Consider the following 20,947-nt stretch of genomic DNA (forward strand, 5'->3'; position numbering starts at 1 on the left):
ATTTGTGGATGTTTTCTACATTTTCAAATATATTGATTTCAATTACAACACAGAATACAAAGTATATAATGCTCACTTAATATTTATTTTTGATTACAAGTATTTGAACTGTAAAAAAACAAAAAAAATAGTATTTTGCAATACCTAATACAAGTACTGCAGTGCAATCTCTTTATCATGAAAGTTGAACTTACAAATGTAGAATTATGTACCAAAAAAAACTGCATTCAAAATAAAACAATGTACAATTTTAGAGCCTTCAAGTCCATTCAGTCCTACTTCTTGTTCAGCCAATCGCTCAGACCAACAAGTTTGTTTACATTTACAGGAGATAATGCTGCCCACTTCTTGTTTACAGTGTCACCTGAAAGTGAGAACAAGTGTTCTCATGGCACTGTCGTAGCTGGTGTCACAACATATTTACGTGCCAGATGTGGTAAAGATTCATATGTCCCTTTATGCTTCAACCACCATTCCAGGGCACATGCATCCATGCTGATGACAGGTTCTACTCGATAACAATCCAAAGCAGAGTGCACTGGTGCATGTTCATTTTCATTATCTGAGTCAGATGCCACCAGCAGAAGGTTGATTTTCTTTTTTGGTGTTTCGGATTCTGTAGTTTCCTCATCGGAGCGTTGCTCTTTTAAGATTTCTGAAAGCATGCTCCGCACCCCGGCCCGATCAGATTTTGGAAGGCACTTGAGATTCTTAAATCTTGTGTTGAGTGCTGTAGCTATCTTTAGAAATATCACATTGGTACCTTCTTTGCGTTCTGTCAAATCTGCAGTGAAAGTGTTCTTAAAATGAACCACATGTGCTGGGTCATCATCTGAGACTGCTATAACAGGAAATATATGTCAGAGTGCAGGTAAATCAGAGCAGGGGACACACAATTCTCCCCCAACGAGTTCAGTCACAAATTTAATTAATGCATTATTTTTTAAATGAGCATTATCAGCATGGAAGCATGTCGTCTGGAATGGTGGCCAAAGCACAAAGGGGCAAACGATTGTTTAGCATATTTGGCACATAAATACCTTGCAATGCCTGCTACAGAAGTAGGAGCGTTGCCAGAAGATCAAGGGAAGTGATTATTCCCCTCTATTCAGCACTGGTGAGGCCACATCTGAAGTATTGTGTCCAGTTTTGGGCCCCCCGCTACAGAAAGGATGTGGACAAATTGGAGAGTCCAGCGGAGGGCAACGAAAATGATTAGGGGGCTTGGGTACATGACTTATGAAAAGACGCTGAGGGAACTGGGCTTATTAAGTCTGCAGAAGAGAAGAGTGAGGGGGGATTTGATAGCAGCCTTCAACTACCTGAAGTGGGGCGTTCCAGGGAGGATGGAGCTAGGCTATTCTCGGTGGTGGCAGATGACAGAACAAGGAGCAATGGTCTCAAGTTGCCGTGGGGGAGGTCTAGGTTGGATATTAGGAAAAACTATTTCACTAGGAGGGTGGTGAAGCACTGGAATGGGTTACCTAGGGAAGTGGTGGAATCTCCATCCTTAGAGGTTTTAAAGGTCTGGCTTGACAAAGCCCCGTCTGGGATGATTTAGCTGGGGTTGGTCCTGCTTGAGCATGGGATTGGACTAGATGACCTGCTGAGGTCTCTTCCAACCCTAATCTTCTATGATTCTAAGAGGGAAGCATTATCTCCTGTAAATGTAAACAAACTTTTTTGTCTTAGCAATTGGCTGAACAAGGAGGAGGACTGAGTGGACTTGTAGGCTCTGAAATTTTACATTGTTTTGTTTTTGTACACTTTTTGATTTCAATGACAACACAGAATACAATATATATGAAAATGTAGAAAAACATCCAAAATATTTAATACATTTCAATTGGTATTCTATTGTTTAACAGTGTGATTAAAACTGTGATTAATCATGATTACTTTTTTAAATTGCAATTCATTTTTTGAGTTAATTGCGTGAGTTAACTGCGACCAATTGAAAGCTCTAACAGAAATGTTTTGATTCACTTCTGACGAAACACATGGAGGTGTCCATAGGTTTCCTGCTAGTTCACAAGGGCATCCAGGTGTGCAGGCTGCCCCAAGGTCAGGGATCCCAGTGATGCCAGATCTTCCAGGATCCCATTTCTGTGACAGAGAATCTGGAAGTCCAGGGAACCCCAGGTCCCAAGTTCCAAGGCTTCTGGCTCAGGCATGGCTTGCTGGGCTTCTGGGCTTCCAGCTCCCCATCAGTCCACGCAGCCAAAGACTAGGGAACTTAGAAGCCCCAGAAGCCATGACTGAGTCAGGAGCCTCAGAGCTTGGGCTCCCTGGCTCAATTTTGTTTCAAAACTTTCAAAATGGAAAGTTTCTAACATTTCTAAATGATTTTTTTCAGATTTTCCCTTCCACAAGAAATTCTGAAAATTCTACTTTGGTTCAAAAGTGGACTGGATCTTTCTGCAGAATTTCTTACAGAATGTAAATTGCAATTTTCAACGAGCTCCAATAACAGGAGAAAAGGATTTTTAAAAGTATATCTTGCATGACTGTTTTACCTATAATTGTAGGTAGGCCTATCTTAACCCAGACTTCTAATCTCTGGGGTTTGAATGTCAGCAAGTTCCCCAACAGTTTCTGCTTTCCCTAACCACAGCCCCCCCACCCCGCTGCCCTCAGGGACTCCTTTGGAATCCAGTACGAGTCCTTTGTTCTCCTATGTTTTCTGAGCCTGGTTAAACCAGTCAGGTGACTCCGTGGAGTGTTGGAATAGCAACATTAAAGTCAATCATCCTGGGACTTCACTGAGATGCTGTTATTTAGGCTATTGTCCTCCTTCCTGCCTGCATTTCCTGACCAACCTGCTATGGCACTGACTTTATATATGCATACAGCAGACATCACAATAACCCACTCAACATGTAACATCGATAAATCGTTACAGCCACTTCCAGATCCGTCACACACTCAACATTCATTTCCCTCTCCAGCTCAAAATTGACTGCCTTATTTTTAAAAACGTTCATTACCTAATGGACCTTGTATTTCTCTGAATCCTCCTCTGCTTCCTCTGCTCATTCAGCACTAAACTGTTCTCTGCCCCTGTGGACAAACTCACCACTGTTGATGCAAGAGCCTTTCCTCTGCAGCTCCTGCTATCTGGAACAGCTCCTCTGCATTTTTCCGTCTTACTAACTCCCCTCTTTTCAAATCTAATTTCAACGTGTTTTCTCCCTTGACTGTACCTCTTCTTTTCTCCTGCTATTGCTATGTAACTTTGTAACTGAATTGTTTTAACTCTGTACACACTTTGAGATACAACTTGCATGAAAGAAACTATGAAAATAAAGTAGCGTGGTACTGTATTATCATCAAATGACTAAAATAGAAAGGCTGGGTTAGAGGCCAGTTAATTTGGTCATCGTTGTTTTGAGGGAGTAAATTTAAATTTGACACCCTCCCAGTCCCAGATGGAGTATAAATCGGAGGTTGACAACTCAGCACAAATTTTAAACGATCTTCACCACAGAATAACTACAACCTGGCCCTGAACAAGGTATTTGACAGAAAGATGAAATGAGCAGTATTGCCAACCCTAAATAATAAAAAATCATAGGTCAGATGCAAAAAAATCTTGAGGCTTAAAGCAAAGAATACATTTAGGGGTTTTATTTGCTCCCTTTATTTATTTATTTTTTTAAAGGCCTTTAAGATACACTTGGGTCACATGTTTGAGCTTTTCACCACAGCTGTGAGGGCTATAACTTGGGGGAGGGGGGGGGGGGGCTAATGAAAACTGAGATTCTCAAATATTCATTTGTCTCCAGGAGCTGTGGCTTTTAAGTAAACCAAAAACTATTGTGAGATTCATAATAAAATTGCAAAGTTGGCAACACTGACATGGATAATATACATTGTTCTTCAAGTTCCTAATTACTGCAGTAGGGAAAGGACTTAAAAGAAAAAAAATAAAAATTTGAATAGCAATTGGCTGCCAGTGTGCTGAAAGTACTGCTTATCATGCTGACTAATATTGTCTCATTGTTTTCATGTACTCCCCCCGTTGATCTGTCTATATCCATCTCTTTTCTCTTGACGTGTACTTAGATTGTAAGTTTTTGGGGGCAGGGATTGTCTTTTTGTTCTGCGTTTGTACACACCTAGCACAATAGTGTCATTGTCCATGACTAGGGCCCCCGTGTGCTATGATAATACAAATAATAAATAATACCAAGACAAGGATTGAGCAGAAAGGTTTACTTAGTGGCCACTCAGATTCTCTCTGGGATGGCTAATTTGCAAAGCATAATTGGGGTAAAAGAATTTATCTTCCCTGATTTAAGTATTTTCCCTCTTGCCCCTGCATATTTTTCAAATTATGAAATCTTTTCAAGTACATAAACAAAGTGCCCATATAACTGTATTGTTATAACCCGCATCCTTCTTCACCCTGTCCCTTCTGGTTTGTCACCTGGACTTCTTAGGTTACCTCACTGTAAACTCTTTGTCAGGTGGACCATGCTTTCTTATATCATCTGTGAAGGACTTAGCACACATTTGGGCACTATAAAGCAATCATAGATTATAAGATTGCTTCTGTGGTCTTAAATGAATGTGCTTATATGAATGTCTGTGGAAACAGAATTGCCAGTGCACATCTCAAAAATAAAACTTGGAAGTAAATGGACTAAGTAAATTTAACATATTTATTACAGACAGGAATTGGCATCCCCCATATTTCAGCCTCTCCTGGAAAAAAACAAAAGCCTGTGGATTAAAATATCAATAATGTATCTGAAAAGAGCAAATGTCATTAAATTATTGAGCTTCTATTCAAACTTTTTTTTTCTTTTAAGCCATTTCATACCTTTGACATATCCAATTACTTATATAATATAAAAAGTCAAAGAAGGGTTCTGAAGCGGAACCATTCCGTTCCTAGGGATGCTAGGCAAATCCTCTTGCTGTTCTGAAGAGATTTGCCCAAGTTTCTGAATCTGCATAGACAAGGGGAGAGGTCAGGAAGCCTGCACATCACATGAGCTAACTCGAAGAGCAAGTTTATAAACCTTAAAGAAATGAAGATATCCATTGTCACTGTGGGCATTTCAAGGGTGTGTGTGAGGGAGATTGAGAACATTTCAGTTGTGTGCATGTCACTGAGGCCATTTCAGTTGTGTCTTGTGTAGGTGGACATTTTGTGTGTGACCAAGAATGTTTCACTGTGTGCAGGAATTTATTGCTCATGACAGCTTTACTGGCTTGCCGGCCCTGAAGGCCTCTATTTATGCCCTCATAGTTATACGTGTGGGCTTTCCAAATGGCTGGCCAGTGTGCCTCCCCAATTCTAGGGTGAGAGGATTGTGATGCTTCTGTTCCCATGGAGGCCGGGGCTTCCCTGATGCTGTGGGAGATCCCTGTCTCGCAGCTGCATGTGTGCCTGGCAATGTGGCATCACCATACTGTGGTGTACAGCACCGTGCACAGAGCTGACCACTGGGGCCCCAGCAAACATAATGTGCTGGGCCTCAAACTGCCCTGCAGCTCCTGAGCCGTGCCACTGGGGCCACTCCCTGAAGCAGCCCCTAGCCACAGGCTCAGCCCCATCCTGCGGCTGCTGCTCTGGGGTCGGGTCAGGCGGCCACAGCCAGGCAGGCAGTGAGGGAGCTCGGGGCCCAGCAGGGGGAAGCAGGCTACGGAGATTGCCCAACCCCTTCGCCCTCTGGGCTCCCGCGGCTTCCATTCTTCGGTCGAGTGGGCGTGGCCCAGTGACACCAAGCGCCCCGCCCACCGAGCTCGTGACCGGGCCCCTCTCAGCCTCGCACGTCGCGAGCCGGAGTGGGCGTTACTAACGAGCCTATCCACCAATCAGCGCTGTCCTTCCGAGTGGGCGGTACCACGGGGGTGTTCATCCCGAGTCTACGCCTTCCCGGCGGCCCCCCCCTCCAGCCCCAGCCGAACAAAGGGGCGGGGCCACGAGGGGTCCCCTGAGGCCCTCTCGGTTCGTCCCTTCGCCCTCCCTCCCCCGCCTGACCGGAAGGATGTGCTCCCGGAAGTTCCGGTGCCGTCGCTGTGTGGGATAAACAGTAATGGCGGAGGCTGCGGCTCCGGGAACAACAGCGGCAACACCGGGAGCAGCGGCCACGGCCTCCGGCCCCACAGCCGCGCCCCCCGCGCCGCCGGCCGCAGCGGGGTCGGGAGGAGGGGGCGGCTGGACCAAGCAGGTCACCTGCAGGTAACGGGCTGCTAGGGGAGCGGAGCGACACCGGCGACCCCTCGGGGCTGCTGCCCTTTCCCCGCCTGGGTCCCCCGGCGGCTGCAGCCCGGCCGGCTCCTTCCCAGTCCCTGCCCCCGCGTCGCCTCTGCCCGGGCCTTCCCGGGCAGCGGTCTGGCCAGGGAGGCATCGTCTCCGTGTAGCTTTGCACCCCCGTGGCTGTGCCCAGGAGGGGCCCCCGCCAGACCGGGCTCCGCCTCTAACCCAGCCGCTCCCGGCGCCGCCCCGGCCCGCTGTACAATTGGTCAAACTTTTTATGTTGTTGTGAAGAAGCTGGAGCTGCTTGCCCTCTGGGCGCTGCCGTGTGAACGAGAGGGAGGACTCGGATGTGGTCTCTGAAGCTGGGGGAGGGTGAGTTGTGTGGGGTTTTTTTTAAACGCCTCCCTCCCCTCCAACATCACAGTGACCCAGGTTTGCCAAAGTGACTAGAGATTTTGCTGGTCCAATTGGAGATCTCTTAAAGAGGCCTGTTTTTTTTCAGAAAAAGTTGAGCGTGCATGCAGTCTAAAAATCTGGCTCTTTTAAGATCTCTCAAGTTGGGCAACCAAAAATCAAAGCAATCCAAATGGCTAGATATGATGAAAAATCTTAGCCAGTGTGTTTGGATTTTGTTTGTTCTTTTAAATCGGAGGTAGACCTTATCCTACCTCATTCAGGTTGGAGTGGTGGGAGAAAAGTAGGATTGCCCAAGCAGAAAATACCAGTTCATGTAAGATACATTTAGTTTCAGCTTCTTCCAAATGGAAAAAATGCCGAAGGGTGGATGGAACTTGCTGCAGCAGATGGATGGGGAAGGGTTGAGGGAGAGGGTGTTCTTCCTGGCTGCTGGCTTACCTTGTTCAACTGCAGGAATGACCTATTCTGAGGATCTTTTTAAAGTGTCTAGGCAGGTATTTGCATGGAGAAATGACTGTAGTTGAGCCAGTTGGCTGTTCTTGCTTAGACACCAGGAACTCTTTTGTTGTGTGGGATTATGTCCCACCAATGGTGGATGCACATAGCTGTCAGAACACAATGTGGGAGACCCACAGCGATGTCCCAAAGAAGATGATAAATTCAGGAAGTGTAAAATGTGGGAGCGTTACATTCTCAGTTTCAGATATAAATAATGTAGCATTTACTAAAACATTGGATTTATGCCCAAAGTTTGACATTTATTAAACAAGGACACAGGAGAAAGCTACAAAAAAGTAGGGAGATTTCTCACTTTTGTAGTACATTATGTAGATCTTTAACACACTGTATGATTCTTTTATATAATTTTGCTTCCTTCAAGCTTATTTTATTTCTGCAGAACCATCAGAAATACAGAGGTTTGACACATTCTGCTGAGACTTTCTCAGTGTACAGAAATCTGCAAATCATAAACTCTACAGGGCAAGATTGGCAGGTTGGGCCACTTTTGAACCTTATATTGGAAGGGTGTTTGCAAGTAGAAATAAATATGAAATATTGTTGTATTGATTCACAATAATTAAGCTAAAAATCAGGTCATACTGCAATCTGCAATAATTCAAGTACTACAGTATCACACAGCAAACTGAAAATTCAAGCTAATATCTGGGCTCAGTTTCTTGGCATATAAATATGTCAGACATTGCAAAGGTAAAAAAGTATCCCTCTTTTGGATTAAGAGGTAGATCATGTCATTCTGCAATACCATATGCCTTGTCGCTTTGTACAGCAATTAAACAAAAGGTTTGTGTGGCCATTCTCTAAGCTAGAAGACATGCAACATTGCAGTTGCTATCAGAGAGTGTAGCTTGGAGTGTTTTGCCTATTTATACCAATAGTTCTGTAAACGTACATAGAGCTTTACAAACCATAAAGATGCTTCAGGTTCCTGACCTGAAGAGTTTATATTCACATTCTGTTAATAAGATATACAGGATGACAGTCCAGTCATGAGCAGGTCTATGAAAATTTTCTCTGCTCTTTAATCCTTAATGTTTTGTTCTGATAATCAGAATTGATATGAGTGGATGTTGTTGTTCTAATTCTTATGCTAAGAGGAGAGAGAGGGGAGAAATATTTCATTTCACAAGCTAATTTTTCAGTTTTGCTGACTTTAAAATCTATCTAAGTGAAACATACAACACTTGTTTCATTAAAGTAGGGGTGTGACAATTCGACATATAGTTAAAGAAGTGACAGTAAAATGTGATAAGTGGGATTACCAAAAAAACCTCACTGAAAACTGAAGAGTATTTTGACAGAGACAAATAATTTTCTGTCTTGAAAGTCAACTGCTGACTCTCTACTAGAAAACATTAAGTAATTATATCAGGCTTTTAGAAATTAGCAAGAGAAAAACTGTCAAGAGTTTGATCTAAACATTTAAATAAAATCCATTGTTTAGAAAGTAAAAATGTCAAGTTATATAGAAGCATAATTAAGGAGCTGCTCATCTTGCAGGCAAAATCTGTGTTGAATTGCAATTAAAATGGACATATTTAATATACTATCGTAAAAATATTCCAAAACCACTTGGGGAGGTAAAATAGAGAACTATTCTTGGGAGGAAGTATAAAGAATAAATTCTAGCTTTGAATCACATACTACATGTCTCTTCTCCTGTATATTCTTCTAGTAGAGCAAATGCACCCTGAAATATTAAAACCATTATCTGAAAGTAATACGGTAGAATCTCAGACTTAAACACTTCCTGAGTGGAGGTTGTTCATAACTCTGAAATGTTCGTAACTCTGAACAAAGCACTATGGTTGGTCTTTCAAAAGTTTCCAACTGAACATTGATATGATATAGGTTTGAAACTTTATTGTGCAGAAGAAAAAGGCTGCTTTTAATCATCTTAATTTATTTGAAACAAGCACAGAAATGGTTTCCTTACCTTGTCTTTATTTTTTTTAGTACTGTACAGTACTTGCTTTTTTCGTGTCTGCTGCTGCTGATTGCATACTTCTGGTTGCAAAATGAGATTTGTGGTTCACTGGTCAGTGCATAACTCTGGTGTTTGTAACTCTGTGGTTCTACTGTAAGAAGCTAGCTAGGAAGCTGGCTGACCATGTTTCAGATGTTTGCTCATTTGGATGTGGCCTGGAGTGTCCACAGCCTGCTATTATAAATGGTGTGGATATTTAGGATTGGATATCTCCATTCTGAGTGATGGTGAGCTGTAAAATGATGTGACTGTTTGGACAAGGAAAGCTAGGTCCTGTAAGAGAACTGACAAGCTGGAAAACTGGTCTATTTAAAATAATGTGAGCCATGGTCATGCCTGACACCTTGGAAGGTAAGAGATTGTCTCATTTGTGCTATTAGTGTAGATACTTTGGGGTGGAAGGAATCCCAAATTTGATAAGATTACATCGTGGGAAAACAGATTTTGAATTTTGGGGGAATATTGCAGCTGGCTGGTGCATTTTTGTAAGTGTGGTGTTAGCATGGACCATTGGGTCTACTGTACTCTATTCACAAGTGAAACTCCCATGAATCTCAAAGGCAGTAAACCACGCTTATAGACTCAGTGTGGAGCTGTTGAATGTGAAGCAGCAGCAGGAGGAGAAATGGCTGAGAACTGTGCCTAGCTATGTACTAAGTAGATTGGAAGAGAAGAAAACAGTTTGTCTTCAGTATACAGAATGTAGCTGCCATAAATATAAAGGGAAGGGTAAACAACTTTAAAATCCCTCCTGGCCAGAGGAAAAACCCTTTCACCTGTAAAGGGTTAAGAAGCTAGGATAACCTCGCTGTCACCTGACCAAAATGACCAGTGAGGAGACAAGATACTTTCAAAGCTGGAGGGAGGGAGAAACAAAGGCTCTCTCTGTCTGTGTGATGCTTTTGCTGGGAACAGAACAGGAGTGGAGTCTTAGAACTTAGTAAGTAATCTAGCTAGGTATGCGTTAGATTCTGTTTTGTTTAAATGGCTGATAAAATAGCTGTGCTGAATGGAATGGATATTCCTGTTTTTGTGTCTTTTTGTAACTTAAGGTTTTGTCTAGAGGGATTCTCTATATTACCCTGTAAGGTATTTACCATCCTGATTTTACAGAGGTGATTCTTTTACTTTTTCTTCTATTAAAATTCTTCTTTTAAGAACCTGATTGCTTTTTCATTGTTCTTAAGATCCAAGGGTTTGGTCTGTGTTCACCTATGCAAATGGGTGAGGATTTTTATCAAACCTTCACCAGGAAAGGGGGTGTAGGGTTTGGGGAGGATTTTGGGGGAAATACGTTTCCAAGCGGGCTCTTTCCCAGTTATATATCTGTTAGACGCTTGGTGGCAGCAATAAAGTCCAAGGGAAAAAGGAAAATAGTTTGTATCTTGGAAGTTTTAACCTAAGCTGGTAAAAATAAGCTTAGGAGGTTTTCATGCTGGTCCCCACATCTATACCCTAGAGTTCAGAGTGGGGAAGGAATCTTGACAGTAGCCTATTAATTTGTGAAGACCAAGCTGGTTACATTAAATTAAATAAACTAGTGATCTGGTGTATGTTTGTTTTTGTTGCGGTTCGCTCAGATGAATGGATGAGTTATCTAGTCAGGTCATTTTGAAAGCACCTACTGCCGTGGTACATAAGTATCACACCTATCGGTGTCAATATTGCTCAGCCTAATGACCATACATAGTTACTTGTATGTAAAGGTATTCAAGCCCACAGAATTTTGCTGAGTGTAGTAGAAATAGACCTGGAATTATAAAATTTATCAGACGTATGCAACCCCAAGTTAATAGTAGGCTGTCAAAAATTGCTCTTTGATAACTGCTAACCTGATGTGCACTAATGCAAGCTTTGCAGAAAAACTGTGATATTAGCTGTGGAGCCAAAGAGTGATGGGGAGGAATTCATTCTGTTTCAGTAACTTTCTAGTTACCTGATGGTGGTGGTGGTTGGTTTGTTTGTTTTTTCTGGTGAATTTCTTGAGTCTGACGGATTCAATCGACTTGAAGCACTGATTTTAAAGCTAAATGTACGTTGCGCTTCTGAGCTGTTGTGAACGTGTGAAAAGAATAGTTTGCCTAAGTTCAATTTGCTACTAGGGTTCAGTAGTAGAGAATTTTTGTTGCCATTGCTTTTGAGAGGTTTTTATTGTACCTTGTTAATTGGGGTAAAAAGGCTTGGTTCTTGCTCTGAAGTTTTATTTTAGTTCTAGTAAAACAAGCCTGAATCTTACCATGAAATGTGACAGGACATAATAGTCTTCCTAAATAAAGATGATTACTGGCTTGTCTCAAGAAGCAGCTTCTTTGATCTTAGATCTTAAATACTCATGAGAAATGCTTCTCCTACCCTGGACGTCCAGAGCAAGTAGTTTGCTCTGACAGATGTTTTAATCTCTTGCATCGTGTTGAAGAGCTTAACTTCAGATGGATATCAGCTATTCGGCAGATGTTCTCAGTCCGTGGTACAAAGTGTAATATTGCAACAAAGACGGGAAGATTCTTGAGGTTTTAATATTTTGAGGTTAGGGAGCAGGAGGAGGAAGAAACAAGGTTGAAATATTCTAGATGAGTTGTCAGTGTTGTCAGCAACGCTCTTCAGTCATGTGTGAGACTTTGGGATGGTAATCCACAGAGATTCAAGAGTTGTGTATAGGGAATTCTCCCTCTACTTTGCAGCTTGTGGTAAAGGCTTCTAGTTGTTGCTTTGGAATTTTATAGTGGAACTGCATCTATCTCAACACCTTCTCTGCGTAAGACCGTATGCCCTGTAGATCTGTGTTCTTTTTGATGTTAGGTAGTCACTAAAATGCTTATGGGTGGAAATGAAAGGAATAATGGTTACTGTGACACACTGTACCTCAGAATGACACCCTGTAACCCCCATATTCATCATTCATATGTGGTTGATATTTCATACAAAGCATGCCATGTGAGTTATATGAAAGGTCATGATCTGCTGAAACCTGTTGTTCTGTCTAAATATGTTTATCACTAGTGTGTATACAATTATGAGATTGTGCTGTATTGTTACTGATATACGCTGTAAGTTTGCTAGTGGCACACAAAGGATCCCTGGCTAAGTGGGTGTTGACCGCCCATTAAAACTGTATGACTCAACTATGCAAGTACCACATAATGGGAACTGCACTGTGACATGGGGGCTGCTTGTTCACTGTGACTCAGCAAAGCCCACCAGGACATGCCTGGCAGACACTAGCCCAGGCACGTGGGCCAAGGGTATAAAATAAAGAACTGTTGCAGCGTGAGGCGGCCTTTCTCCACCTACGCTGGAAACAACAGGGATGCCGAGAAGATGAAGATCGTCTGAGGAGACTGGTCCAGGCTTCAGGAGGGAAGGCTGTGCATTAGACACTTTAACATGCAGGGGGGTGAGAACATTGCTTGATCTAAATACTGTCTGGTATGATAAGGTTTACTGTTTAGATTGTGCACTTATTTTTATTTGGTAACCATCTCTGTCCTTTCATGTTTACCACTTAAAATCTATCTTTCTGTAGTTAATAAACCTGTTTTCTATTTTATCTAAAACAGTGTATTTTGCTTGAAGTGCTTGGGAAACCTTTACTCAGTGTACAAAAGCTGGTGCGTGTCCTCTCCACATCGAGGGAGGTATGGGCTAGGTAATAAACTTACACTGGTCAGGTTTCTGACCAGGGCAAGATGGTACAGCTCTGGGGTCCTAGGCTGGGGAGCTGGGTGAATTGGCTGGTGCCTCTCTATATTGTTAGTTCATGAGTGGCTGGAAGAAGTATTCCTGGAACTCAACTGGGTGGATGTCTATGTAAGTCCTGTGGATGTCTATGTACGTTCAGTACCTGGAGAGGTTTGCAGCTTGTTGCGCATCACAATGTGAGAGGGAGCCCAGGTTGGGAGGACAGAGGCTTCAGCGGTCCCACAGTTCAGGTTGCATCGTGGGGATCCCGTCACAGTTGCACTTCAAGTTCTGTTGGATAATCAGCTGCACCCAAATCATTCTAGAGGGAGAGCACCACAGCAATTTTGTCTTGGGAAGAGATTGAATTGTGCCCGCATTAGTATTGTTTGTTATGCCATCAGCAGCCAGGGGCTTGTTCTTGCAAGATGCTCAGTTCTTTGGCTCCAGTCACAACGCAATTAAGCACCTGCTTAACTTTAAGCATGAGACTAATCCATCTTGCAGGATCAAGTTCTAGATCACAAGTGGGACAGAAATTTTTTAAAATAAATACATAAATAAATTTAGTTGGATGCCTTCCATAAACAACTCGTTCTTTGACGCCGAGAATTTAAATTACCTCTTAGGCACGCCAAGGAAAACTGATCTGCCACTTGACTAGAACTAATCAAATAAGAGGATGCTTTAGACATGCTCCAATCCTTTGAAGTTTTCAGTAAAACTTTCTCTTAGCTATAGAATATTTCTTAAACCCAAGTATTTGGAGCAACTTCCTTTCTTAGTAATAGTGTGACTCTGTCACCCAACAAATACTCTGCCTGAATTCTTGTATGTTTTTCAAGCAGGTTTCTATTGTACTACTCTTTGCTGATTTTTTTGAGGTGGGGGGGGGGCAGTTAAAGCCTCTAGTATAGATTCCCTAACTAGCCATAGGTATGAAGAATTTCCTAACTTTAAATGACAGGTTTCAGAGTAACAGCCGTGTTAGTCTGTATTCGCAAAAAGAACAGGAATACTTGTGGCACCTTAGAGACTAACCAATTTATTTGAGCATAAGCTTTCGTGAGCTACAGCTCACTTCTGTATTTTCCACAGTATGCATCCGATGAAGTGAACTGTAGCTCATGAAAGCTTATGCTCAAATTGGTTAGTCTCTAAGGTGCTACAAGTACTCCTGTTCTTTTTGCTAACTTTAAATGACATTGTTTCATCCAAAGAGGTGGAAAGTGCCTAGAATGGTGGACAAAATATTCATGTCACTTGGGTTTGAAATGATCACTCATCTGAGTTTTCACCTCTCCTTTGAATGTATGATTTGTTAATCTGTTGATTACTCAGCCATGGTATATTACAAGTGTGGTGTCCATTAGATGATTGTGGGGAGGCAAGGTGAACAGGGTGAAGAACCTTAGTTTGTCCCTTTTATTCCGTTTCTGCGGCTCTTCCGCTTATGTATGTCTGGAACCAAGACTGCAGGAACACTGAAGGGGTTAAAATTATGTATTAACTGATGCTTTGACCAATTATCAGAAACAGAAACTTACTGTGGAGTTTCTTCTTGTTGGTGGTAATTCTACAAGCAGTGCACCATAAATCAAGGGGTACTTCTTGTGCACTCAACTAAAATGTAGAATTTCTTAATGAGTCCCATGAAATGTTTCTCTTAATCTCAGTTTACAAGAAATATGGCAGAGTCTGTCAAACCATATGATAGGAATATAGAAACAAATATTAACTGTACTAAGAGCTATTGTCACTTAAACTGCACCATTTTTATATTTATAATTTTTGTCCTTAACTTTCTTTTTCTGGAAAACTACCACCATTTATTAATCTTCCAACACTTTCACAGTGCAATATGAATATTGGTCCTGTTGCTCCTTTTATTTTGAGGCATCCCAACTTAATCATTAAATAAGGATATGTATTGCGGTGTCTCAGACTTCTAAATTTTCCTGTCCTTTTTTCCATAAGCAGACTGGAGGATTTGAATGAAATTGATATGATGGCTTCCTAGATCACTGTCAGTAGTTTGTACAAAGTGTTCTGTATGTTAAGAACAAACAATTTTCCATTTCTACCTTGAGTAAATTCTTGCATACCCTGTTGGAGGATGGTAGTTCTTGAGGGGAATGGAGTAGAACAAATCTAGCATTCGTTCTTTTTAATAACAGTAGCATTGACTGCTGTTTGGCTGCTTCCTTAGACAGTGTAAGACTTGCAGAAGAATGACAACTTTTTTGGGGGGAAAACAGATGGACAATTGTTAGGTGAATGACTTGGTATCTTGGTAATAAATTATAATATCTAGATTTTATTAGTTACATATCTGTATTTGAATATAGTCTTGTTTTTCTTTGTGAATAACATATAACCCTCCCATTCAGGAACTAATCGTAGCTTCTGAATAAAGAGAACTCCTGAAACAACTGTATTTTAAAAGACTGTTTTTACTGAGTATCCTGATCCTTCCATGAAATGCTGTCTTCCTGAAAGGAGAATACTAGCCTTTATTAAACTCGTTTTGTTTTTCATTTATTTTTAGAAGGATAACTTTCAAAGAGTGTTCAAATGACTATAGTAGATTTCTAATTGACCTGGATTCTTTGATTTAGGAATTGTAATGTTAACTTCAAATGTATTTGTGTGTTCTCAGATTTCTTTATTGGTTTTCCCCCCAACGGATTACTAACTCAATTGCTTTGATCCTAGTGAAGTCTTATATTGCTACCTATAAAAATTATATGAACTGGCTCATAATGTCTTTTGAATGATCTGTATACACATACACATCTCAGTTCACCATTTTTGCTGAGAACTTAGACCGTTTATTTATGGTTTAGAAGCAGCTGCCTAGCCAGCAGAGGGAACTCTGTTTAACTAATGAATTCTGTCCCTGGTATCTGTTACTGGAGTACAATGAAGTGACCATGGAGCCTGGTTAGCTTGTTAACTTAATCTGAAACAAATAGAAAAATGTATTTTTTTCAGGTGGATAAGACAAAAGAATGGAAGAAAAATATTTCAGTTAAAACATAGATAGTATGTCTGGAAATAAAATGAGAGGTTTTTTTAGTTCATATCAAGCGAGTAAGTTTCTCTGAGTCCCAGGACGCTAAACAAATACAAATGAGCATGATCTGACAGCTTTGTGTGGCTTTCTGAGATTAAAGATTGGCGCAGTCCCCAGGTAGAACCTTAAAAATGTCAAAAGGTGCTAATAACAATTGTATACATATTTTCTCCTTAGTTGGCATTTGGGCATCCTCTGAAGAGGAAAAAGATCCATTTTCACAGGGCCCACATAGAGGTCAACATCACTGAAGTGAAAAGGGTGGAGGCAGTGGCTGAATAAACAAAATAGAGCTATTTGGAGACAGAATGCAGTACGCACTAAATTCAGAACTGATATACTTGAACAGACAAATCTATTAGAAAGACATTGCAAATCCATGGAAAGGAAATGTTGCATATTGACTTGACTAATAGTTGTACTATTGATAAAACATTTGATGTATAACAGGAGCTACTGGAAAAGCAAATAGAAACTTAGAATTCAAGACTATGATTATCTGCACTCAAAGGTGACCACTTTTTTGGAACAGTGGGTTACAAACATACTTGTTCTCCTCTCAGGTGAGCTTTAAGTTAGAGTTAAGGTTGTAAATAATTCGATTAAGTGAAAATCTTCAATAGAATACTTTAGTCTTATATCCAGGCAATTCACAGTTGGTTACACTTAAAATTTAAAAAATTAAAAATGGAAGTAGAGTACAAATAGGAACAATAGAATAGGTCATATTGGTGAAGAGGTCATGCTGGTAAAAGAGTGGCATTATGTTTTAAAAAAAAAAGGTCAAGATTAAAATCTTAAATGAATCAAACTGTACCATACAATCTCTGTGGATAGAAAATTCACGCTTGAATAATATGATTATAGCAGTAGGATTATACTACAGATCATCTGATCAGGATGGTGACAGTGGCTGTGAAATGCTAAGGGAGGTTAAAGAGGCTACAAAACCAGAAAATGATATTATAATGGGTGATTTCAACTATCCATATATTGACTGACAGTCACCTCAGGGCACGATGCAGAGATAAAATTTCTAGACACCATAAATGATTGCTTCTTGGAGCAACTAGTCCTAGAACCCACAAGGGGCGAGGCAATTCTTGATTTAGTCCTAAATGGAGCACAGGATCTAGTGCAAGAGGTAACTGAAGCTGAACAGCTCGGTTATAGTGACCATAATATAATTAAATTTTGCTTAGCATCCTTTTGGGGAGGCGCTACCAAAAAACCTCACCACAATGACATTTAACTTTAAAAGGGGGAACTATACAAGTATGAGGACACTAGATAGGCAGAAATTAAAAAGAGCAGTCACAAGGATAAAATGCCTGCAAGCAGCATGGAGACTGCTTAAACGCATAATAGCGGCTCAGACTAAATGTATACCCCAAATCAAAAAGATGGTAGGAGGACCAAAAGAATGCCACCATGGCTAAACAGCTGCATAATGGAGGCCATTAGAGGCAAAAAAGCATCCTTTAAAATTCAGAAGTCAAATTCTAGTGAGGCTAACATTCACAAACTCTGGCAGGTTAGGTGTAAAAATATAATAAGGCAGGCCAATAAAGCATTTGAGAGGCAACTTGCCAAAGACACAAAAACTAACATGAAGGTGTTTTTTTTTTAATTTTCTTTTAAATCCTCAGAAATAGGAAGCCTGGCAAACAGGCAGTGGGGGGGCCACTAGATGACCAAAGTGTTACGGGAGTGCTCAAGGAAAACAAGGCCATTGCAAAGAAGCTAAATGAATTCTTTGCTTCAGTCTCCACTGCAGAGGATATGAGGAAGGTACCCACATAGAGCTATCCTTTTTGGGTGGCACATCTAAAATGCTGTCCAGCAATGATGTGCCAATAGAAGAGGTTTTTAGAACAAATTGATAAATTAAAAAGTAATTCATCAGGAACAGATGGTATTCACCCAAGAGTTCTGAAGGGACTCAAATATGGAATTACAAAACTACTAACTGTAGTATGTAATCTATCGCTGAAACAAGCCTCTGTAATAGATGACTGGAAGGGAACTAATGCAATGCCTGTTTTTAAAAAGGGTTCCAGAGGTGATCCTGATAATTACAGGCCAGTGAGCCTAACTTCAGTACCAGACAAATTGGTGAGGCATGATTTTCTTTTACAAAAGCCATGTTGACTCTTCACCAACAATTTGAGTTTATGTATGTGTCTAATTCCTTTTTTCCCTATAGTTTCAACCAATCTATTAGTATTCTTTTGAGGGAGTCAGCAAGTATGTGGATAAGGGTGACCTACTTGATGTGTACTTGAATTTTCAAAAAGCCTTTGATAAGGTCCCTCATCGAAGGCTTTTAAGGAAACTTAGTAGCCAGGGGATAGAGGGAAGGTCCTCTTATGGATCTGTAATTGGTTAAAAGATAGGACACAAAGGGTAAGAATAAATGGTCAGTTTTTACAATGCAGAGGTGAACAGTGCGGTACGCCCAAGGCTCTGTACTCGGATATGTGCTGTTCAACATGTTCATTAATGACCTAGAAAAGAGACTGAACAGTGAAGTGGCAAAGTTTGCAGACAGTACAAAATTATTCAAGATTGGTAAGTCCACAGCAGACGGCAAGGAGTTACAGGGGGATCTCACAAGATGGTGACTGAGTGGACAACAAAATGGTAGATGAAATCAGTGTTGATAAATCCAAAGTAATGCACACTAGAAAGCATAATCCCAAGTATACGTATACAATGATGAGTCAAAAATTAGCTATTACCACTTGAGAGATCTTGGAGTCACCGTGGATAGTTCTCAGAAAAACTTCTACTGCACAGTAGCAGTCAAAGTCTAACACTATGTTAAGTCTTGTGAAAAGTGGGTGAAGTAGAGATCAGGCTTAATAGGTGATATGCATGTGGATTGCAGACGGAGCGTGAACTACTTCTGGAGCATGGTGGGGCATTTGGCTCATGATAAAATAAAGCGAGGAAAATAATCTAAGGACAACACCAACAATTCAAAATTTAGAAGCAAAGTCTTTCTCTGGGGTGGATGTGGGGCTTGTTTTTTCTTGTGCTTTTTCATTTTACATTGCTGCAGGCATTTGAAATGTCTGCAGAATTTATGTCCAATATGCTGTAGAATATAGGAGGACCATCTCACTATGTTTGGTTTGCCATATCTTCATTTCTAAACAGGCTTCACAGGAGATAAGCGTGAATGAGCTGGCTACTTGCATCCTCCATGTTCCAAATTGGGATGACGCAAGTCTTGGCCATTGCTATGTGACATGCTTTCTCTCTTGTGGGATTAGGTGACCCTCTTCAGTGTGCAAGGGATCACTTTTTAAATCCAGTTTAAAAAAAAATTGTTATAAACATCTGTAGAAACCTGAGACTTGGTCCTGCAAGATATTGTGTTCTCTCAGCTCCCATTGATTTCAATGGGAGTTGAGGGTGCTTTGCATCTGACAAGTTTGGGCTTTCCTGTCTTAAGATGAATTCCAGAACTTGAATCATTTTGGTGCTTAATATGGAGTTGTTGAAACACCGACGGTTACAGTTGTACACGCTCTGAACCTTTCCTGGTAGCCTCTTCCAGTTGGGCTCTGGTCATTTCACATATTCCACTCTGGCCTCAGTCCTGGCCATCCAAATTACTCAGTTGAGTTTTGAGTATATTTTCAGTTTTCCTCTCCATGTGCTATTGTGTCCCGTGCAGCTTTTCAAGCCAGTTCTGCTTACTGTGGCGCAGAAAGAAGACTGGCTCAAAGATGGAGTCTGGCCTTCATGCTGGGAATCAGAGGGGTGGGCTCCTAAAGAAATCTGCTTGGTCCAGCTACTAATTCCAACTATGCTAATTTCCATTTGACACATCAGCAAAATCTCCCACAGACCTTGATGATCTGTTCAGGTTTCATAAAACATGGTTAAACTTGAAAGGACACGAAGAATCTGTATTTGAATCATGTTACAACCAAATTAATTAGTTCTCCGTGTATGTGTAATTCCAACCCTTCAGAAACAGCTGTTGCTACAAGGCAGTGTGTCATTAGGGCTAACTTAGAATTCAGGGGCACCCTAGGTAAAATGACTAAATTGGTCTTTGATGAAGAAGGATCATATGACGTTTCATTGCTATAAACCAACTTGTATATCTTGATCCTGAGATGGTAAATTGGGGGGGGGGGTCCTCAAATTTACACCTTCTCTTGAACGTTTCTGATTTATTGACTTTCTCAAACGTATTGAATATATTGAAATCAGTATAGTTGTCGAGTTTCTGATAGCTAAAGTTTTCTGATAACTAAATTTGAGAAGCGACATTACTTATAAAATGTAAGAAGTTTGAGTGGCTACTTTTTCTGGTTCAGTCTCTCAGGATGTAATAGTGTTCTATTTAGCTTATTGCTTCCAGCTAAATTTTAAAGATTATCTTACCTTTTAATATAAATTTTATAAATGCTCACTTTGGAATCTGAACACTTGTGTCATGACTTAATTTCTAGTATCTGGAATATGAATTTATACTTGTGTTTACAGTTTGAACCATAATGTTATCTCAAGCTGCCTTTCAGGGACATATGTAGGCATATGTAAGCACCATATATGGTATTCTAAAATATGTTCAATGTGACTATTATGCAGTCAGAACTTTGAATTTCCTGACTTTTGAATCTCAAGAACAATGTTGCGTTAAGTTTAATTGTGTTTAATTATAACCATGATATTCAAGTAAATTTCGTTTACAGTATTTAAGCTAACTTTGAGAGGGGACATGATAATACTTTTCAAGTACATAAAAGGTTGTTACAAGGAGGAGAGAGAAAAATTGTTAACCTCTGAGGATAGGACAAGAAGCAAGGGGCTTAAATTGCAGCAAGGGCAGTTTAGGTTGGACATTAGGAAAAACTTCCTATCTGTCAGAATGGTTAAGCACTGGAATAAATTGCCTATGGAGATTGTGGAATCTCCATCATTGGGGATTTTTAAGAGAAGGTTGGACAAACACCTGTCAGGGATGGTATAGATAATACTTAGTCCTGCCTTGAGTGCAGGGGACTGGACTAGATGACCTCTCGAGGTCCCTTCCAGT

The 20,947-nt window shown here is 40.8% G+C and overlaps 1 protein-coding gene across 2 annotated transcripts in view; it reads left to right on the plus strand.

Annotated features, from left to right (window-relative positions):
• Window positions 1-5,851: 5,851 nt before the first annotated feature.
• The window catches only part of MKRN1 (makorin ring finger protein 1), a 34,837-nt gene continuing 19,741 nt past the window's right edge, over window positions 5,852-20,947 (plus strand). The window contains exon 1 of one of the 2 annotated variants that reach the window (XM_037879198.2): window positions 5,852-6,193. In XM_037879198.2, the coding sequence (XP_037735126.1) occupies window positions 6,048-6,193 (146 nt within the window). In that variant the 5' untranslated portion in view covers window positions 5,852-6,047. The remainder of the gene's footprint in view (window positions 6,194-20,947) is intronic. The other variant, XM_037879209.2, reaches the window with a different exon arrangement.

The sequence above is a fragment of the Chelonia mydas genome, chromosome 1, assembly GCF_015237465.2.
Source record: "Chelonia mydas isolate rCheMyd1 chromosome 1, rCheMyd1.pri.v2, whole genome shotgun sequence".
Taxonomy (NCBI): Eukaryota; Metazoa; Chordata; order Testudines; family Cheloniidae; genus Chelonia; species Chelonia mydas.